Source organism: Triticum urartu, chromosome 3A, assembly GCF_056163025.1.
Source record: "Triticum urartu cultivar PI428250 chromosome 3A, HENAU_Tu73, whole genome shotgun sequence".
Classification (NCBI taxonomy): Eukaryota; Viridiplantae; Streptophyta; class Magnoliopsida; order Poales; family Poaceae; genus Triticum; species Triticum urartu.
Genome location: NC_141875.1, coordinates 274,395,133 through 274,413,392, shown reverse-complemented (window position 1 = coordinate 274,413,392; position 18,260 = coordinate 274,395,133). Strand labels below are relative to the sequence as shown.

The 18,260-nt window shown below is 49.0% G+C and overlaps 1 protein-coding gene across 1 annotated transcript; it reads right to left on the bottom strand.

Annotated features, from left to right (window-relative positions):
* Positions 1–14,240: 14,240 nt before the first annotated feature.
* Positions 14,241–16,664, bottom strand: LOC147979443 (uncharacterized). The gene is made up of 2 exons (XM_087515206.1): positions 16,068–16,664; positions 14,241–14,318 (listed from the first exon to the last, which is right to left on the bottom strand). The coding sequence occupies exons 1-2, from the start codon at positions 16,662–16,664 to the stop codon at positions 14,241–14,243; spliced, it is 675 nt and encodes a 224-aa protein (XP_087371332.1).
* Positions 16,665–18,260: the final 1,596 nt, after the last annotated feature.

The following is an 18,260-nucleotide window of genomic DNA, read 5'->3' as shown; positions in this document are numbered from 1 at the left end:
CAAATATCAGGCGGGAAGGGATCCCACAATGGCCAATTTGAAGTGGGACAGCTAGTACAAACTATTCTGACAAAAGATGGTCTTCGCCTGCCAAAGGCTCTGGTTATGACGCCGTCTTGGGCTCCACGATAACCTCCGTCCTACCGTTCTGTTGGTCTTGGTCTCGTTGCACCGAAATGGAAACCTTTGCTTGATGCCTCGGGACTCCGCGCCTACACTTCCTCTTCAGCACCAAAGAGGAAACGAGGACACTTCACCCGCCTGGCGCCCGCCTGGCCCTGGTCATCGAGCCTTGACCTCTCTGCCCCTTGTGAGCCAGCCTGGTGAGGCCGCCCCCGAGGATGTCTTGCATCGTCCGCCTCATGAGGCTTGGCCCCTCACAAGGGTCGTGAATGTTTGCTGGTGGAGATGAGCCGTACAGGGCCGCCAGTGGAGCCACGCTGTGGGCCGCAGGCAGGCAAGTCTGGGGACCCTGTTCCCAGGACGCCGGCAGTAGCCCCTGGGCCCAAGGCGCGCTTGGACATGGCTTTAGGGTGAATCCAAGGGGCAAGTGCGGAGCGCCGCAGGCCCCAACAGCCTACGGCCTCGCTTGATGCATGGCGATTGATTGGTCATGGGCGTCTCCGCTTCCCCACACTGCCTCGGCAACTGCCCACCTGACAAAAGGTTGTCACGGGCTGCATTTGCCTTCATTGCTTTCCTTCGTCTTGCTCCACATCCCCTTTCTTGCCCTCCGCTTCCAGAGACTCCAGATCCACCCAGATCCTCCTTCAAGCTTGCCGTCGATGGCGCCCAAGAAAGCCTGGGCTACTCCTTCATCATCCTGGTACGAGCCCGCACTCGATGCGCCGAGCGTGTCGGAGAAGAACCTTGCCTCCGTGCGCTTGATGATGGCGGAGGGTGACGAGAGGAGGAAGACTGTGCTCCGGGTCGGCTCCATCAAGCCTGAGGCCCCTAGCAGCACTTTCTACCCCTTCCTCATGAGTAGCATCGTCGCCAGGTTGGTTCCCCCCTTCTCTGACTTCTTCTACTCCGTCATCAGTCACTATAAGATCCACGCCCTCCATCTTCATCCCAACTCTGTCCTTCTCCTGTTGATTTTCGCCTTCTACTACGAGGCGTACGTCGGAGTGATGCCATCTGTGGCACTTCTCCGCCACTTCTTCTTTCTTTGGCTTAAGGAGGGCCCCTGCTCAGGGTGCGTTGGCTTCGTCACGGCCAACAAGATCAATGCCATCTCGAAGGCCGGGAAGAAGGCCGAGGGCTGCAGGAGCAAGTGGGTGTTGATGGACGTCAATCGTGTCCACCCCCGGCTGGTGCTGCCGACGGAGATGCATGTGTCCCACGAGGGATGGCTTTGCGTGAAGCTCACCAACCTGTGGGTGACGCAGGTGCTGGAGAGGATGACTGTCGACCTGAAGCCCGACGACTCGAGAACGGCGAAGCTAACAGGGGCCATGATTGCCCAAGAATTCATGGCGCAGCGCGTGGCTCCCCTCCAGTCACGCTCGCGCCCACAATGGAAGCTTGGAGACGAAGGGGGCGGCCACCGCCTGCACCCGAAGCCCCTTTACGATGAGGAATTGCACTCAACTCCTTGTTCCTTGGTCGGGGACGACCAAGGGTACCCGCCTGATGGCCTTGTTCCCTTGTACCGCCGCCCAGATGGGGCGAGGGTTGTCGCCGCTCTGCCTATCTTCGATGAGCGTGGGCTCGTGCCTCCTGCGCCCACAAACACTCTGGTGGTGACAACTCCGGTGGTCGTGCCTTCCGTTGAGTCTCGGCGAGGAGGTAGAGGCGGAAAAAGGGGGAAGGAGGAGCACGACTCGGAGGCGAGCTGCGAAGGGGCGGGGGAGACCTCCCCCTTGCACAAGACCGACATCCTCCGCACCCTGCCTAATGACGATGATGAGGCCGGTGTCCCCCTGGAAAGGGAGGAGCTGCGCACTACAGGGGGCTCCTCGAGGTCCAAGGTCAGTCCCCGGAGGAAATCATCGATTGGGATTCCAACGAGAGGCACGCCGGTGCTGGTCTCCCAAGATGGCGCCCCTGTTCTGTCGCTGCCTGAAGCTGCTTCCAACTTGCATGCTGCCCACTCTTCTGTGCCTAGAGCCCTTGCACCCGCGCCTCGGGCTGGGAGGCTATCAGGCTTCAAGCTCAGGAAGCAGAGGGACTACACCACGGTGGACCAGTAAGTATCCTTGTCTTGCCTTATTCCTACTTCTGCTGCTGATTCTTGACGCCTTCCATTGCTTGACTAGGCCGACGCCCGCGGCGAAGAGGAGGAAGGAGGACACGGTGGTACTACTCGGGACCAAATCACCTGCAGCGGCCGCTCCCTCCTCCGCAGGGAAGGACGGTAGCGGTGCTCGTGCTTCCCCGGCCCGATCGTCTTCACGAAACTTGGGGAGCGTCCTCTGGAGGAGGCAGCCCCCATGGCCCCGCTGGCACCAAATGCGCTGGCGTCCAGCTCGGCTACCGAGGTCCCCAAAGCTTAGAAGCCCTCAGCCTCCCAAGCCATCGTGACGATGTTGCCTCTTCCTTCCTCTGCCGCTCTATTGTCCCCGGATTATTCCGCCTTCCATGGGGAGGACTTTAACCCGAGCCAGCAGTTTGATCCAGAGTTGGTGATGTTATCTGGTGGCGGGAGGTCCCATGGCTCGATTTCCATTGGAGATGGACTTATCTGTTGTCCTCGCACTCTCCCAGAGATCAAGGCCCTCCAGTCGAACTCTGCTCCTAAGATAAGGCCTCGTCAATGGCAAGTCGACCTTGCCTTTGAGGTTAGTTATACAAACTCAGCTATCTTTCCTCCATTACATTGTGTGTGCGGCCATCGATGATTACAAATGATAACGAGGAGTGGTGTTGTAGGCTGCTCTTCGGAGAGAGAGAGAAAGAGATAGAACCCAGGTGCTTCTGGCAGAGAGGGACCGGCGGGCGGCGAAGAAGGAGCGGGAGTTGGAGGAGAGGACTGCTTGGATAAGGCCATGGAATGACATGCAAGACCGGGCCATGTATGAGCTCCTCGTGCTTAGTTTCTTCTGCATATTAGCCAAATCATGCACTTAATGTTTGTTTCATTACTAACTAGTTTGACTGACTCGTGAAAACCAAATGTGCAGTCTGTGTGCGAGAAGACCGGTCAGACCCCTCCGCCAATGCCCGTCATTGCTCCGGGGACCATGGTGAGTTTCATTTAAATGGACATTAGTTACTAGTCTTAACATTTGAGTGTCATCATGCTAACGAGACATTGCAAATGATCTTTGGTGCAGCGTAACTCTAGACAAGCATCGCACAATCCTTCTCCAGGTGGTACCAGCACGAGCAACCCCGGTGCTTCACCTCCATGATGACGGTAAGTTTTCACTAGTGTGTTGCTTAACAAATGCATAATGACCTAGATTTAGCTTTATTTCCTCCAATATGCTTACCATAATGACCTAGACTTAGCTTATTTTCCCCCAAAATGACATAATAAGCTTACTTAGCTCCAAACTGGTCCATTTTACCTAAGTTAGCTCTAAAATGATCTATATAAACCTGGAGAAACACTTGTAGGGCCTCATGGCATGGTGGTAGTGGTAGACGAGGACGTCATGTCGCATGCACAACTGGACGATGGCAACCTTCTAATCATGCCCAGCACAACCGATGGTGTACTCGAGGTCGAAGCCGACCACTCGGTACTTGTCCTTAGCAAGGAACTGCTCCATAGTTTGGATGGAACTCTCCACTGAGACCGAATCGTTCGTGTACACCACCGAGAGGGCCTTCCCCTTACGTGGGTGTCCACTACATGATGAGTGGTGAACTGCCTGCCATTGTCGTCGTCGGCCGCTGGGAACACCATTGGAGCCACGGGGATCGCCATTGGAACCGTTGGATGTCGTCTCTGTATCACTACAAAAAAAGACACATTCGTGACATTTTGGGCCGAACGAAATTTTTTTGTCATGCCTATGACACTTCTATGACGATAATTGTGACAAAACCCGGTATCATCATAGATGTGGTGGGGTCCTACTTCTATGACAAAAAATCATGATAGGAAATGGGATTTTCGTCCAGGGCGGGCCAGAGACGCCGCTGCATGACATTCTTTGGGCTGTCCATGGCGGAAAAAACCGTGGTGGAAGTGAGGGCAAGTAAAATATCAGGGGAGTTCCCAGTTACGGTGGGTGGTCGGGGGCTGAGGGATGCGCGTTTTTCTCGTACGTACGCGTGTGTGTGTGAGGCGTTGCACTCTAACTGAACCTTGATACGTCTCCAACGTATCTATAATTTTTGATTGCTCCATGCTATTATATTATCTGTTTTGGATGTTAATGGGCTTTATTCGACACTATTATATCATTTTTGGGACTAACCTACCAACCGGAGGCCCAGCCCAAATTGCTGATTTTTGCCTATTTTAGAGTTTCACCGAAAAGGAATATCAAACGAAGTCCAAACGGAATGAAACCTTCGGGAACGTGATTTTCTCAACAAACGTGATCCAGGAGACTTGGAGTGTGCGTCAAGAAACAATCGAGGAAGCCACAAGGCAGGGGGCACGCCTACCCCCCTGGGCGCGCCCTCCACCCTCTTGGGCCCTCGTTGCTCCACCGACGTACTTCTTCCTCCTATATATATCCACGTACCCCCCAAACATCCAGGAGCACCACGAAAACCTAATTCCACCGCCGCAACCTTCTATACCCGAGAGATCCTATCTTGGGGCCTTTTCCGGAGCTCCGCCGGAGGGGGCATTGATCACGGAGGGCCTCTACATCAACTCCATGGCCTCTCCGGTGATGTGTGAGTAGTTTACTTCATACCTTCGGGTCCATAGTTATTAACTAGATGGCTTCTTCTCTCTCTTTGGATCTCAATACAAAGTTCTCCTCGATCTTCCTGGAGATCTATTCGATGTAATATTCTTTGGCGGTGTGCTTGTCGAGATCCGATGAATTGTGGGTTCATGATCCAAATTATCTATGAACAATATTTGATTCTCCTCTGAATTCTTTTATGTATGATCGGTTTATCTTTGCAAGTCTCTTCGAATATCAGTTTGGTTTGGCATACTAGATTGATCTTTCTTGCAATGGGAGAAGTGCTTAGCTTTGGGTTCAATCTTGCGGTGCTCGATCCCAGTGACATAAAGGGAAACAACACGTATTGTATTGTTGCCATCGAGGATAAAAAGATGGGGTTTATATCATATTGCATGAGTTTATACCTCTACATCATGTCATCTTACTTAAAGCATTACTTTGTTCTTATGAACTTAATACTCTAGATGCATGCCGGATAGCGGTCGATGTGTGGGGTAATAGTAGTAGATGCAAAATCATTTCGGTCTACTTGTCACGGACGTGATGCCTATATACATGATCATACCTAGATATTCTCATAACTATGCTCAATTCTATCAATTGCTCGACAGTAATTCGTTTACCCATCGTAATACTTATGCTCTTGAGAGAAGCCACTAATGAAACCTATGGCCCTCGGGTCTATCTTTCATCATATTAATCTTCCAATACTTAGTTATTTATATTGCCATTTATTTTACTTTGCATCTTTATTTCTCTTTATCATAAAAATACCAAAAATATCATCTTATCATATATATCAGATCTCACTCTCGTAAGTGACCGTGAAGGGATTGACAACCCCTCTATCGCGTTGGTTGCGAGGTTCTTATTTTTTTGTGTAGGTACGTGGGACTTGAGCGTGATCTCCTACTGGATTGATAACTTGGTTCTCACAAACGGAGGGAAATACTTACGCTACTTTACTGCATCACCCTTTCCTCTTCAAGGGAAAACCAACACAATGCTCAAGAGGTAGCAAGAAGGATTTCTGGCGCTGTTGCCGGGAAGATTCATGCCAAGTCAAGTCAAGATTTTACTCCCAACAACGAGCCATTACTAGCACCATTGTCGGAGTCTACTCACAAGTCAAGACATACCAAGTACCCATCACAAACTCTTATCCCTCGCATTACATTATTTGCCATTTGCCTCTCGTTTTCCTCTCCCCCACTTCACACTTGCCGTTTTATTCGCCCGCTCTTTCCGTTCCCCTTCTCTTTTTCTATTTGCCTTTTTTTCCCGTTTCTTGTTTGCTTGTGTGTTGGATTGCTTGCTTGTCACGATGGCTCAAGATAATACTAAATTGTGTGACTTTGCCAATACCAACAATAATGGTTTTATTAGCACTCCGATTGCTCCCCTTACCGATGCTGAATCTTGTGAAATTAATACTGCTTTGCTGAATCTTGTTATGAAAGATCCGTTTTCTGGCATTCCTAGTGAAGATGTCGCTACCCATATAAACAACTTTGTTGATTTGTGTGATATGCAAAAGAAGAAAGATGTGGATAATGATATTGTTAAACTTAAGCTATTTCCGTTTTCGCTTAGAGATCGTGCTAAAGCTTAGTTTTCGTCTTTGCCTAAAAATAGTATTGATTCATGGAATAAGTGCAAAGATGCTTTTATCTCTAAGTATTTTCCTCCCACTAAGATCATCTCTCTTAGAAACGATATTATGAATTTTAAGCAACTTGATTATGAACATGTTGCACAATCTTGGGAGAGGATGAAATTAATGATACGTAATTTCCCTACACATGGTTTGAATTTATGGATGATTGTACAGAATTTTTATGCCGGATTGAATTTTGCTTCTAGAAATCTTTTAGATTCAGACGAGGGAGGCACTTTTATGGAAATCACTTTAGGAGAAGCTACCAAACTCCTAGATAATATTATGGTTAATTATTCTCAATGGCACACTGAAAGATCTACTAGTAAAAAAGTTCATGCAATTGAAGAGATTAATGTTTTGAGTGGAAAGATGGATGAACTTATGAAATTGTTTGCTAATAAGAGTGCTCCTACTGATCCTAATGATATGCCTTTGTCTACTTTGATTGAGAATAATAATGAATCTATGGATGTGAATTTTGTTGGTAGGAACAATTTTGGTAACAACGCGTATAGAGGTAATTTTAATTCTAAGCCATTCCCTAGTAATTCCTCTAATAATTATGGTAATTCCTACAACAATTCTTATGGAAATTTTAATAATTTTCTCTCTGATTTTGAATCTAATATTAAAGAATTTATTAGTTCACAAAAGAGTTTCAATGCTTTGATTGAAGAAAAATTGCTTAAGATTGATGAGTTGGCTAGGAACGTTGATAGAATTCCTCTTGATGTTGATTCTTTGAAACTTAGATCTATTACACCTAAGCATGATATCAATGAGTCTCTCAAAGCCATGAGAATTTCCATTGATGAGTGCAAAGAAAGAACCGCTAGGATGCATGCTAAGAAAGATTGCTTTGTGAAAGCATGGTCTTCTAGTTTTCATGATAATAAGGATGAAGATATAAAAGTTATTGATGTGTCCCCTATTAAATCTTTGTTTTGCAATATTAATCTTGATAATGATGGGGCTGAAGATGAGCCACCTTTACCTAGAAGGCATTCCAAAAATTCGGAGTGTTTAGATCTTGATGCAAAAATTGTTAAAAGTGGGATTGAATAGGTTAAAACTTTAGATATCAATAAACCCACTATTTTGGATTTCAAGGAATTTAATTATGATAATTGATCTTTGATAGATTTTATTTCCTTGTTGCAATCCGTGCTAAATTCCACTCATGCCTATAGTCAAAATAAAGCTTTTACTAAACATATCGTTGATGCTTTGATGCGGTTTTATGAAGAAAAACTTGAGTTGGAAGTTTCTATCCCTAGAAAAATTTATGATGAGTGGGAACCTACTATTAAAATTAAAATTAAAATTAAATATCATGAGTTCTATGCTTTGTGTGATTTGGGTGCTAGTGTTTCCACGATTCCAAAAACTTTGTGTGATTTGCTAGGTGTCCGTGATTTTGATGATTGTTCTTTAAACCTGCACCTTGTGGATTCCAATATTTAGAAACCTATGAGAAGAATTAATGATGTTCTTATTGTTGCAAATAGGAACTATGTGTTCGTAGATTTCATTGTTCTTGACATAGATTGCAATCCTTCATGTCCTATTATTCTTGGTAGAGCTTTCCTTAGAACGATTGGTGCAATTATTGATATGAAAGAAGGGAATATTAGATTCCAATTTCCGTTAAGGAAAGGCATGGAACACTTCCCTATAAAGAAAATTAAATTACTATATGAATCTATTATGAGAGCCACTTATGGATTGCCTACCAAAGATGGCAATACCTAGATCTATCCTTGCTTTAATGCCTAGCTAGGGGCGTTAAACGATAGCGCTTGTTGGAAGACAATCCAATTTTATTGTTATTCCTTCCTTTTTGTTCCTGTTTAGTAATAAATAAATAATTTGTCTAGCCTCTGTTTTGGTTGTGTTTTTTGTGTTTAATTAGTGCTTGTTCCAAGTAGAACCGTTGGGAAGACTTGGGGAAAGTCTTTTTGATCTTGCTGTAAAAAACAGAAACTTTAGTCCTCACGAGAATTGCTTCCATTTTTATTTGGAAAGTGATATTTAGTTAATTCTTTTTTCACATGATTAATAGATAAATTCCTCACGTCTATTAATTTATTTTAGAACTTTTGGGGTTACAGAAATTGCGTTATCTACAGATTACTACAGACTGTTCTGTTTTTGACAGATTCTGTTTTTTGGTGTGTTGTTTGCTTATTTTGATGAATCTATGGCTAGTAAAAGAGTTTATAAACCATAGAGAAGTTGGAATACAGTAGGTTTAACAGCAATATAAATCAATAATGAGTTCATTACAGTACCCTGAAGTGGTGTTTTGTTTTCTTTCGCTAACGGAGCTCACGAGATTTTCTATTTTGAGTTTTGTGTTGTGAAGTTTTCAAGTTTTGGGTAAAGATTTGATGGACTATGGAACAAGGAGTGGCAAGAGCCTAAGCTTGGGGATTCCCATGGCACCCCAAGGTAAAATGCAAGGACACCAAAAAGCCTAAGCTTGGGGATGCCCCGGAAGGCATCCCCTCTTTCGTCTTCGTCTATCGGTAACTTTACTTGGAGCTATATTTTTATTCACCACATGATATGTGTTTTGCTTGGAGCGTCTTGTATGATTTGAGTCTTTGATTTTTAGTTTACCACAATCATCCTTGCTGTACGCACCTTTTGAGAGAGACTCACATGATTTGAAATTTATTAGAATACTCTATGTGCTTCACTTATATCTTTTGAGCTATATAGTTTTTGCTCTAGTGCTTCACTTATATCTTTTAGAGCACGGCGGTGGTTTTATTCTATAGAAATAACTGATGTCTCATGCTTCACTTATATTATTTTGAGAGTGCTTTAGAACAACATGGCAATAATAAAAACTTTCATACAAGTGCATTGAATACTATGAGAAGTTTGATACTTGATAATTGTTTTGAGATATGGAGATGGTGATATTAGAGTCATCCTAGTTGAGTAGTTTTGAATTTGAGAAATACTTGTGTTAAAGTTTGTGATTCCCGTAGCATGCACGTATGGTGAACTGTTATGTGATGAAAGTCGGAGCATGATTTATTTATTGATTGTCTTCCTTATGAGTGGCGGTCGGGGACGAGTGATGGTCTTTTCCTACCAATCTATCCCCCTAGGAGCATGCGCGTAATACTTTGCTTTGATAACTTGTAGATTTTTTGCAATAAGTATGTGAGTTCTTTATGACTAATGTTGAGTCCATGGATTATACGCACTCTCACCCTTCCACCATTGCTAGCCTCTCTAGTATCGCGGAACTTTTGCCGGTACCATAAACCCACCATATACCTTCCTCAAAACAGCCACCATACCTACCTATTATGGCATTTCCATAGCCATTCCGAGATATATTGCCATGCAACTTTCCATCGTTCCGTTATTATGACACGCTTCATCATTGTCATATTGCTTGCATGATCATGTAGTTGACATCGTATTTGTGGCAAAGCCACCGTTCATAATTTTCATACATGTCACTCATGCATCATTGCACATCCCGGTACACCGCTGGAGGCATTCACATAGTGTCATATTTTGTTCTAAGTATCGAGTTGTAATTTTTGAGTTGTAAGTAAATAAAGTGTGATGATCATCATTGTTAGAGCATTGTCCCAAGTGAGGAAAGGATGATGGAGACTATGATTCCCCCGCAAGTCGGGATGAGACTCCGGACGAAAACATAAGAGGCCAAAAAAAGAAGGCCCAAAGAAAAAGAAGAAGAGAAAATTAGAGAAAAAGAGAGAAGGGACAATGTTACTATCCTTTTTCCACACTTGTGCTTCAAAGGAGCACTATGATCTCCATGATAGAGAGTCTCCTATGTTGTCACTTTCATATACTAGTGGGAATTTTTCATTATAGAACATGGCTTGTATATTCCAATGATGGGCTTCCTCAAAATGCCTGAGGTCTTCGTGAGCTAGCAAGTTGGATGCACACCCACTTAGTTTCCTTTGTTGAGCTTTCATACACTTATAGCTCTAGTGCATCCGTTGCATGGAAGTCCCTACTCACTCACATTGATATCTATTAATGGGCATCTCCATAGCCCGTTGATACGCCTAGTTGATGTGAGACTATCTTCTCCTTTTTGTCTTCTCCACAACCACCATTCTATTCCACATATAGTGCTATATCCATGGCTCACGCTCATGTATTGCATGAAGATTGAAAAAGTTTGAGAACATCAAAAGTATGAAACAATTGCTTGGCTTGTCATCGGGGTTGTGCATGATTTAAATATTTTGTGTGGTGAAGATAGAACATAGCCAGACTATATGATTTTGTAGGGATAACTTTCTTTGGCCATGTTATTTTGAGAAGTCATGATTGCTTAGTTAGTATGCTTGAAGTATTATTATTTCTATGTCAATATTAAGCTTTTATCTTGAATCTTTCGGATCTAAACATTCATGCCACAATAAAGAAAAAATACATTGAGAAATATGTTAGAAAGCATTCCACATAAAAAAAATTCTTTTTTATCATTTACCTACTCGAGGACGAGCATGAATTATGCTTGGGGATGCTTGATACGTCTCCAACGTATCTACAATTTTTGATTGCTCCATGCTATTATATTATCTATTTTGGATGTTAATGGGCTTTATTTTACACTATTATATCATTTTTGGGACTAATCTACTAACCGGAGGCCCAGCCCAAATTGATGTTTTTTTCCTATTTTACAGTTTCGCCGAAAAGGAATATCAAACAAAGTCCAAACGGAATGAAACTTCGGGAACATGATTTTCTCAACAAACATGATCCAGGAGACTTGGAGTGTGCGTCAAGAAACAACCAAGGAAGCCACGAGGCAGGGAGGTGCGCCTACCCCCTGGGCGCGCCCTCCACCCTCGTGGGCCCCTCCTTGCTCCACCAACGTACTTCTTCCTCCTATATATATCCACATACCCCCCAAACATCCAGGAGCACCACGAAAACCTAATTCCACCGGCGCAACCTTCTGTACCCGAGAGATCCCATCTTGGGGCCTTTTTCGGAGCTCCGCCGGAGGGGGCATTGATCACGTATGGCCTCTACATCAACTCCATGGCCTCTCCGGTGATGTGTGAGTAGTTTACTTCAGACCTTCGGGTCCATAGTTATTAGCTAGATGGCTTCTTCTCTCTCTTGGGATCTCAATACAAAGTTCTCCTCGATCTTCTTGGAGATCTATTCGTTGTAATCTTCTTTTGCAGTGTGTTTGTCGAGATCCGATGAATTGTGGGTTTATGATCCAGATTATCTAAGAACAATATTTGATTCTCTTCTGAATTCCTTTATGTATGATTGGTTTATCTTTCCAAGTCTCTTTGAATTATCAGTTTGGTTTGGCCTACTAGATTGATCTTTCTTGCAATGCGAGAAGTGCTTAGCTTTGGGTTCAATCTTGCAGTGCTCAATCCCTGTGACAGAAAGGGAAATGACACGTCTTGTATTGTTGACATCGAGGATAAAAACATGGGGTTTATATCATATTGTATGAGTTTATCTATCTACATCATGTCATCTTAATTAAAGCATTACTCTGTTCTTATGAACTTAATACTCTAGGTGCATGCTGGATAGCGGCCGATGTGTGGATTAATAGTAGTAGATGCAGAATCGTTTCGGTCTAGTTGTCACGGATGTGATGCCTATATACATGATCATACCTAGATATTCTCATAACTATGCTCAATTCTATCAATTGCTCGACACTAATTCGTTTACCCACCTGTCGGGGTATGGGGTCCCGACAAACTCTTAAGGTTCGAACACTGGGGTGCGCGCGAAGTATGTCCCTCCAACCGATCTATGCCCTAGCTCACTAGGATCTCGCGGATGAACTCGACGAACTCACAACACAGAAGGACACGGGGTTTATACTGGTTCGGGCCACCATTGTGGTGTAATACCCTACTCCAGTGTGGTGTGGATTGCCTCTTGGGCTGATGATGAACGATACAAGGGAAGAACGGCCTCCTGAGGTTGAGGCGTTCTTGAGCTTGGTGAGCTTGTGTGCGTGGGGGTCCCCAGATCAGATGCCTCCTCTCTCTTCCCCCTTTTCCACTATGGTGGCTAGTCCTATTTATAGAGGCCCTGGTCCTCTTCCCAAATATCGAGCGGGAAGGGAGCCAACAATGGCAGGCTAATTTGAAGGGGGACAGCTAGTACAAGCTATCCTGACAAAAGTAGTCTTCGCCTGCACAAAGTTCTGGTGGTGACGCTGTTCTGGGCTCCACGGTGACCTCCGTCTTGCAGTCCATGGTCTTGGTCTTGTTGCACCGAAATGGCAACCTTTTCCTGAGGCCTCGGTACTCCGCGGCTGCGCTTGCCCCCTTTGCACCAAAGAGGAAACAAGGATGATGTGCGTGCTGTGCGCGCTGGCGCCCACCTGGTGTCGATCGTCATGGCTCACGTCACGAGAACCTCATGAGGTTCACCTCGCCTTGATATCTCCGCTCCGCGTGAGCCTGCCTAGCTAGGCCACTCCAGAGGAGGTCTTGCGTCGTCCGCCTCGCGAGGCTTGGCCCCTCACGAGGATCTTGGGTGCTTTGTTGGTGAAGATGGGTCGTACGGCCTGCTGGCTCAGCCACGCCGCGGGCCGCAGGCAGGCAAGTCTGGGGACCCCCGTTCCCAGAACGCCGACAGTAGCCCCCGGGCCCAAGGTGCACCCGGGCTTGGCTTCGCGGCGAAGCCAAGGGTCAAGCTCGAAGCGTTGTGGGCCCCAAAAGCCTGGGGCCTCGGTTGACGCTTGGCGGTTGATTGGGCATGCGCGTCTCCGCTTCCCCATGTTGCTTCGGCGACTGCACGACTTGACAAGTCCCTGCGACATGCAAGGGAAACCATCATTACCTGTGATCGTGGGAGACGTCGGTTGGCCTTCTCTTGCTATAAATGGGGAGGGGGGCGGAGCCCCCGTTGCCCATCTCTTCCTTGCTTGCTTCCTCCTTCTTGCTCCATTGCTTGCAGTGCCTCTGATGGCGCCTCAAAGGAAGTTTTCTGCCGCCGAGAAGGGGAAGGCCCCTCGAGAGGGCCCTGGTTCCATGGTGCCCAAGCGCGGTCGCGGCCGCCCGCGCAAGCATACTATGACCCCCGCCATGGCCCATCGCCGAGGCGGCGCCACGGCACGCGGAGGGGGCGGTCCCAACCGTGGCGGTCCAGTTGACGGGGGGAGGTGCGCGATGGTGGCGACGCCTCCCCGCCCACGCTTCCATTCAGCGGAGGCATCGCTGGAGTTCGTTGTTTGGTCGGAAAACCTGGCCGGCAACTGGCTCCAGCTTCCGCGCTTCTTTGTCGATGAGCTGCCGGCCCCTGGTCCAGGGGGGCTCTGGTTGCAGGCATATGGTTGCTGCAGCGAGGCCTCTTGGGTCGCGGTCGAGACTTCTGTCGCGGGCAACATAGCCCTGGCCTGTGGCTGGCAGACGTTCGCCCGCACGCGCGGCCTGGGCAGGCGGTGCATGCTCCACTTCAAGTATGATGGCGGGTCGACCCTCTACGTGCGAGTGTTCGGGGAAAATGGCCGCCACGCCGGGTGCTGCCCCAAGATGAACGACGGGGAGGAGGTGCTTGGCCTTGGCGACGGCCGTGACGAGGGTAAGGGTGAGCCTCCCCTCAGCGGCGACCGCATCTCCTCTAGCTACGGCAGCTCTCCCTCCTGCGACAGCTCTAGCAGCAGTGGCTACGATCAGCCGCCGCGCTTGCTTCGAAGGAGGCAGCGGGTCATCTCGTCATCACGCCTCCGTGAAGCGCGAGGAGGGGTCTGGCTAGGCTTGGGCGTCGCTAAGGGCCTGCCCCCGCAGATTGTTGAAACGCCGCTTTGTTTGGTTTTTTCCTTTCTTTCCCTACACAAGAAAATGAAACCAGTATGGGCCCAGAGGGACGTGTATCGAACTATGGTTCTTGGTTAATGCAACGTGCGTGTTATTCCCATGCCATGTTGTTATTTTGTGCAGAGATAACCTAACCTGGCGTGTTTGGGACGCCCCTTCCTTCACGAGATATCTGCGTTTGCTCAGGAACTACAAGAATTTGTTAGGGGGTGCGCTAGAGGATTTTGCCATTCACCCGAACCTTGACTTGGCGCTTTGCATCGCGGTACCCGAGGGCACGGATTTAGGAGAGTTGCGCCAGCTTCCAGGCTCGAACGAGGGTGACTCGCGAGAAGGCAGAGAGAAGGAAAAGCTTGTGAGGGCACCTGCCTATCCCCCTCGCAAGGTATGCGAGAGAGAGATCATGGGTAAACCAGAGCCGAAAAATGCGGTAAAAGTCGAAGGAACCAAATCAGCAAGGAATGCCAAAGGCAAACTCGATTAAGGAAAAGCAAGCCAACTACGGAAAGCAAATGAAAAGCCACGTCCGGCACCTAATCTAGTCTTCGAGTCTTCTCACCAGCGTGGAGCTAAGTGCTGTCCACTAGGCGTGGGAGGGAGCCCCAGGGCCTGAGGCCGGTGCTCCTGAGACTCCGGGGCATGTACAGCCCCAACTCATTATTACGTGAGAGTGTCACGGGCGGCGATTCTTCACAGGCACCGGGCCTTGCTTCACAGGCTTTGGGCCTTGCTTCATAGGCACTGGGCCTTGCTTCACGGGCTCTGGGCCTTGCTTATCAGGCTCTAGGCCTTGCTTCTTAGGCTCTGGGCCTTGCTTCATGGGTAGAACTTCTGGAGGTGCTGGATGTTCCAGGCGTTTTGGATGGGTGTCCCCTCTTGCGTCACCAAGCACATGGCGCCAGGCCTGGCAATGTGAACGACCCTGAACGGGCCCTCCCACATGGGTGAGAGCTTATGCAAGCCTTCCCTAGAGAGGACCCGCCTCAGGACCAGGTCACCCGTCTCGAGCGTCCTGGAGCGAATGTTGCAGCAGTGGTAGCGCCGCAGTGCTTGCTGGTACCTTGCCGCCCTTAATGCAGCTTCGCGACGTTGTTCCTCCCCCAGCACAAGATCCATCCCCCACAGGGCGTCCTGCTGCGTTTCGTCGAACGCCAGGACCCGTGCGGAGCGATGCCTGACCTCGTGAGGGAGGACTGCTTCAGCTCCGTAGACGAGGAAGAACGGAGTCTCGCCCGTTGGCTTGGTAGCGGTGGTGAGGATGGACCACAGCACGGACTGGAGCTTGTCGTGCTAGGCCCTCCCGCAGGCCTCCAACTTCCTCTTGATGGTCCTGGTCTTGAGGCCCCTCAGTACCTCAGCGTTGGCGTGCTCGGCCTAACCATTGCTCCTGGGGTGGGCTACCGAAGCGTAGCAGATCTGTGTTCCAAGGTTAGCACTGTAGGTTTTAAAGAGGTTACTAGTGAACTCCGAGCTGTTATCTATGATGATGCGGTTGGGGATCCCGAAGCGGCTCACGAGGCCCTTGATGAACTTGACGGCACAGCCGGCTGGAATGGTTCGGACGGCTTCCACCTCTGCCCACTTAGTGAACTTATCGATGGCGATGTAGAGATAGAGGTAGCCCCCTGGAGCTCGCGGGAACGGGCCTAGGATGTCCAGCCCCCAGACCGCGAATGGCCACATGAGCGGGATGGTTTGGAGGCCCTGAGCAGGCTGATGGATTTTCTTGGCATGGAATTGGCAAGCTTCGCAGGACTTCACCAGCTCAGCTGCATCGTTAAGTGTTGTAGGCCAATAGAATCCGCTGCGGAAGGCCTTGCCGACGAGGGTCCATGATGACGAGTGATGTCCACAGTCCCCGCTGTGTATGTCAGTCAGCAGCTCCCTCCCTTGATCACTTGAGATGTAGCGCAAAGTGACATCGTTCGGTTGTTTCCTGTACAACTCGCCGTCTTGAATGCAGTATGCCGTGGCCTGTCGGGACAAGCGCTCCGCGTCCTCTTCTTTCTCCGGCAGTGTCCCGTGCATCAGGTACTCCCTGAATTCCTTGGTCCAGCACTCCTCCTGGGGCTCGAGTGCCAAGAGAAGCCGAGCTCCTGAGGTTGGGCCGCAATCTGGGGCTCCCGAGGCCGGGGGCTGAGGGAGCTCCTCCCGAGGCTGAGCCGTGCTTGAAAGAGGCAGCATAGCTGACGTCTTGAAGAGCCGCTCTTCGAAGACGCCGGGCTCTTGCGGTTGCCGCTTGGATGCTCTATTGGCGATGTCGTCGACTTCCTTGTTGGTGCCCCGGGCCACGTGCTGCAGCTCCAAGCCTGCGAACTGCTTTTCCATTTTACGCACCTCAGCAAGGTAGGCCTCCATGTTCTCATTCTTTGGCTCATACACTTTGTTGAAGTTGACGAGGAGCTACAAGTCGCCCTTGACGGTAAGGTGCCTCACCCCCATAGCCTCCACAGCCTTCAGGCCGGCTATGAGGCCCTCGTATTCTGCAATATTGTTGGAGACCTTCTCACCGTGCTGAAAGCAGAGTTGCACGGAGTAGCAAAGCTTGTCCTGAGTGGACGAGATGAGCACTGCTCCAGCCCCCGTGCCCTGGTGCGCAAAGGCGCCATCAAAATACATGACCCAGCCGTCTGGCGCCTCACTTCCCGGGGAGGTGGACCGGTCTTCTCCTTCCTCAAGAGCTGGGGCATCTGTCCATTCTGCCATAAAATCGGCGAGCGCGGCTCCCTTGATGACCCTGGTGGTGCTAAACTCCAGCTGAAATTCTTGCAGCCCAATGTTCCATTCAGCGACCCTTCTGGCTGAGTTTGGGCTCCTGAGTATCCTCTCCAACGGGTAAGACGAGACGACCTTGATGGGGTGCCCCTGGAAGTAGTGCCGCAGCTTGCGCGAGGCCACCAAAATTGCGAGCAGGAGCTTCTGCAGCATGGGGTATCGCGCCCTCGCATCCTGCAGTACAGTGCTGACGAAGTACACTGGGTGCTCGACGAGGGCCGGTACATTGTTGAGGCTCGGGTCCCCCGTAGATTGCGGCATATCCCGGGGTGATGGGTCTCCCGAGACATGACCGCCCTCAGGAGCTTCCGCGATGTTGCTCTGCTCAGCTAGGTCCTCTGCCGCTGATGGCTTTGCTGCACCTCCCTGGGCCGATGCTGTAATAGCTCTACCCTTGTCTTGATGCTCCTCCCAAACCGCCACCAGCGCCGCGCTGGCAGAGTACGGGGTGGCGGCAAGGTAGAGCAAGAGGGGCTCGAGAGGCCGCCTTGCCACCATCACCGGGGGGCTGGTAAGGTATTTCTTGAGGTCTTGGAAGGCCTGGTCAACCTCTGGGGTCCACACGAAGGGGCCTTTCTTCTTCATGAGCTTAAAGAATGGCAAGGCACGCTCGCCTAGCTTAGAGATGAAACGCCCTAACGCGGTCACTCGTCCTGCCAGTTTCTGCATCTCCTTGAGGGTCTGTTGTGGGCTCATGTCTTCGATGGCCTTGATCTTTACCGGGTTCGCCTCGATCCCTCTGTGGGATAGGAGAAACCCTAGCAACTTGCCGGATGGGACGCCAAACACACACTTTTCTGGGTTAAGCCTCAAATTCACTTGGCGCAAGCTCCCGAAGGTCTCCTCCATGTCTTGAATCAGCGTCCTCGCCTCGCGAGATTTGACCACTATGTCATCAACGTAAGCCTTTGTGTTCCTGCCGAGCTGTCGACCCAAGGCGATGTGCATCAGCCGCTGAAAGGTTGTGCCCGCATTACGAAGGCCAAAAGGCATGCGGGTGTAGCCGTACACCCCACTTGGTGTCAACAAGGCCCTATTCTCCACATCCTCCACCGCCATCTTGATTTGATGGTATCCAAAGAACGCATCCAAGAAACACAGCAAGTCACACTCTGTGGTGGAGTCGACGATTTGATCGATGCGTGGAAGGGGGAATGGGTCTTGGGGGTAGGCTTTGTT

Excerpts from the sequence above, each read along its gene's own strand:
- LOC147979443 (XM_087515206.1), bottom strand. The coding sequence starts at position 16,664 with ATGGAGGCCTACCTTGCTGAGGTGCGTAAAATGGAAAAGCAGTTCGCA. Across the intron at positions 14,319-16,067 it reads TTAACGATGCAGCTGAGCTG|GGAAAGAAAGGAAAAAACCA; the intron begins GTGAAGTCCTGC and ends TTTCTTGTGTAG.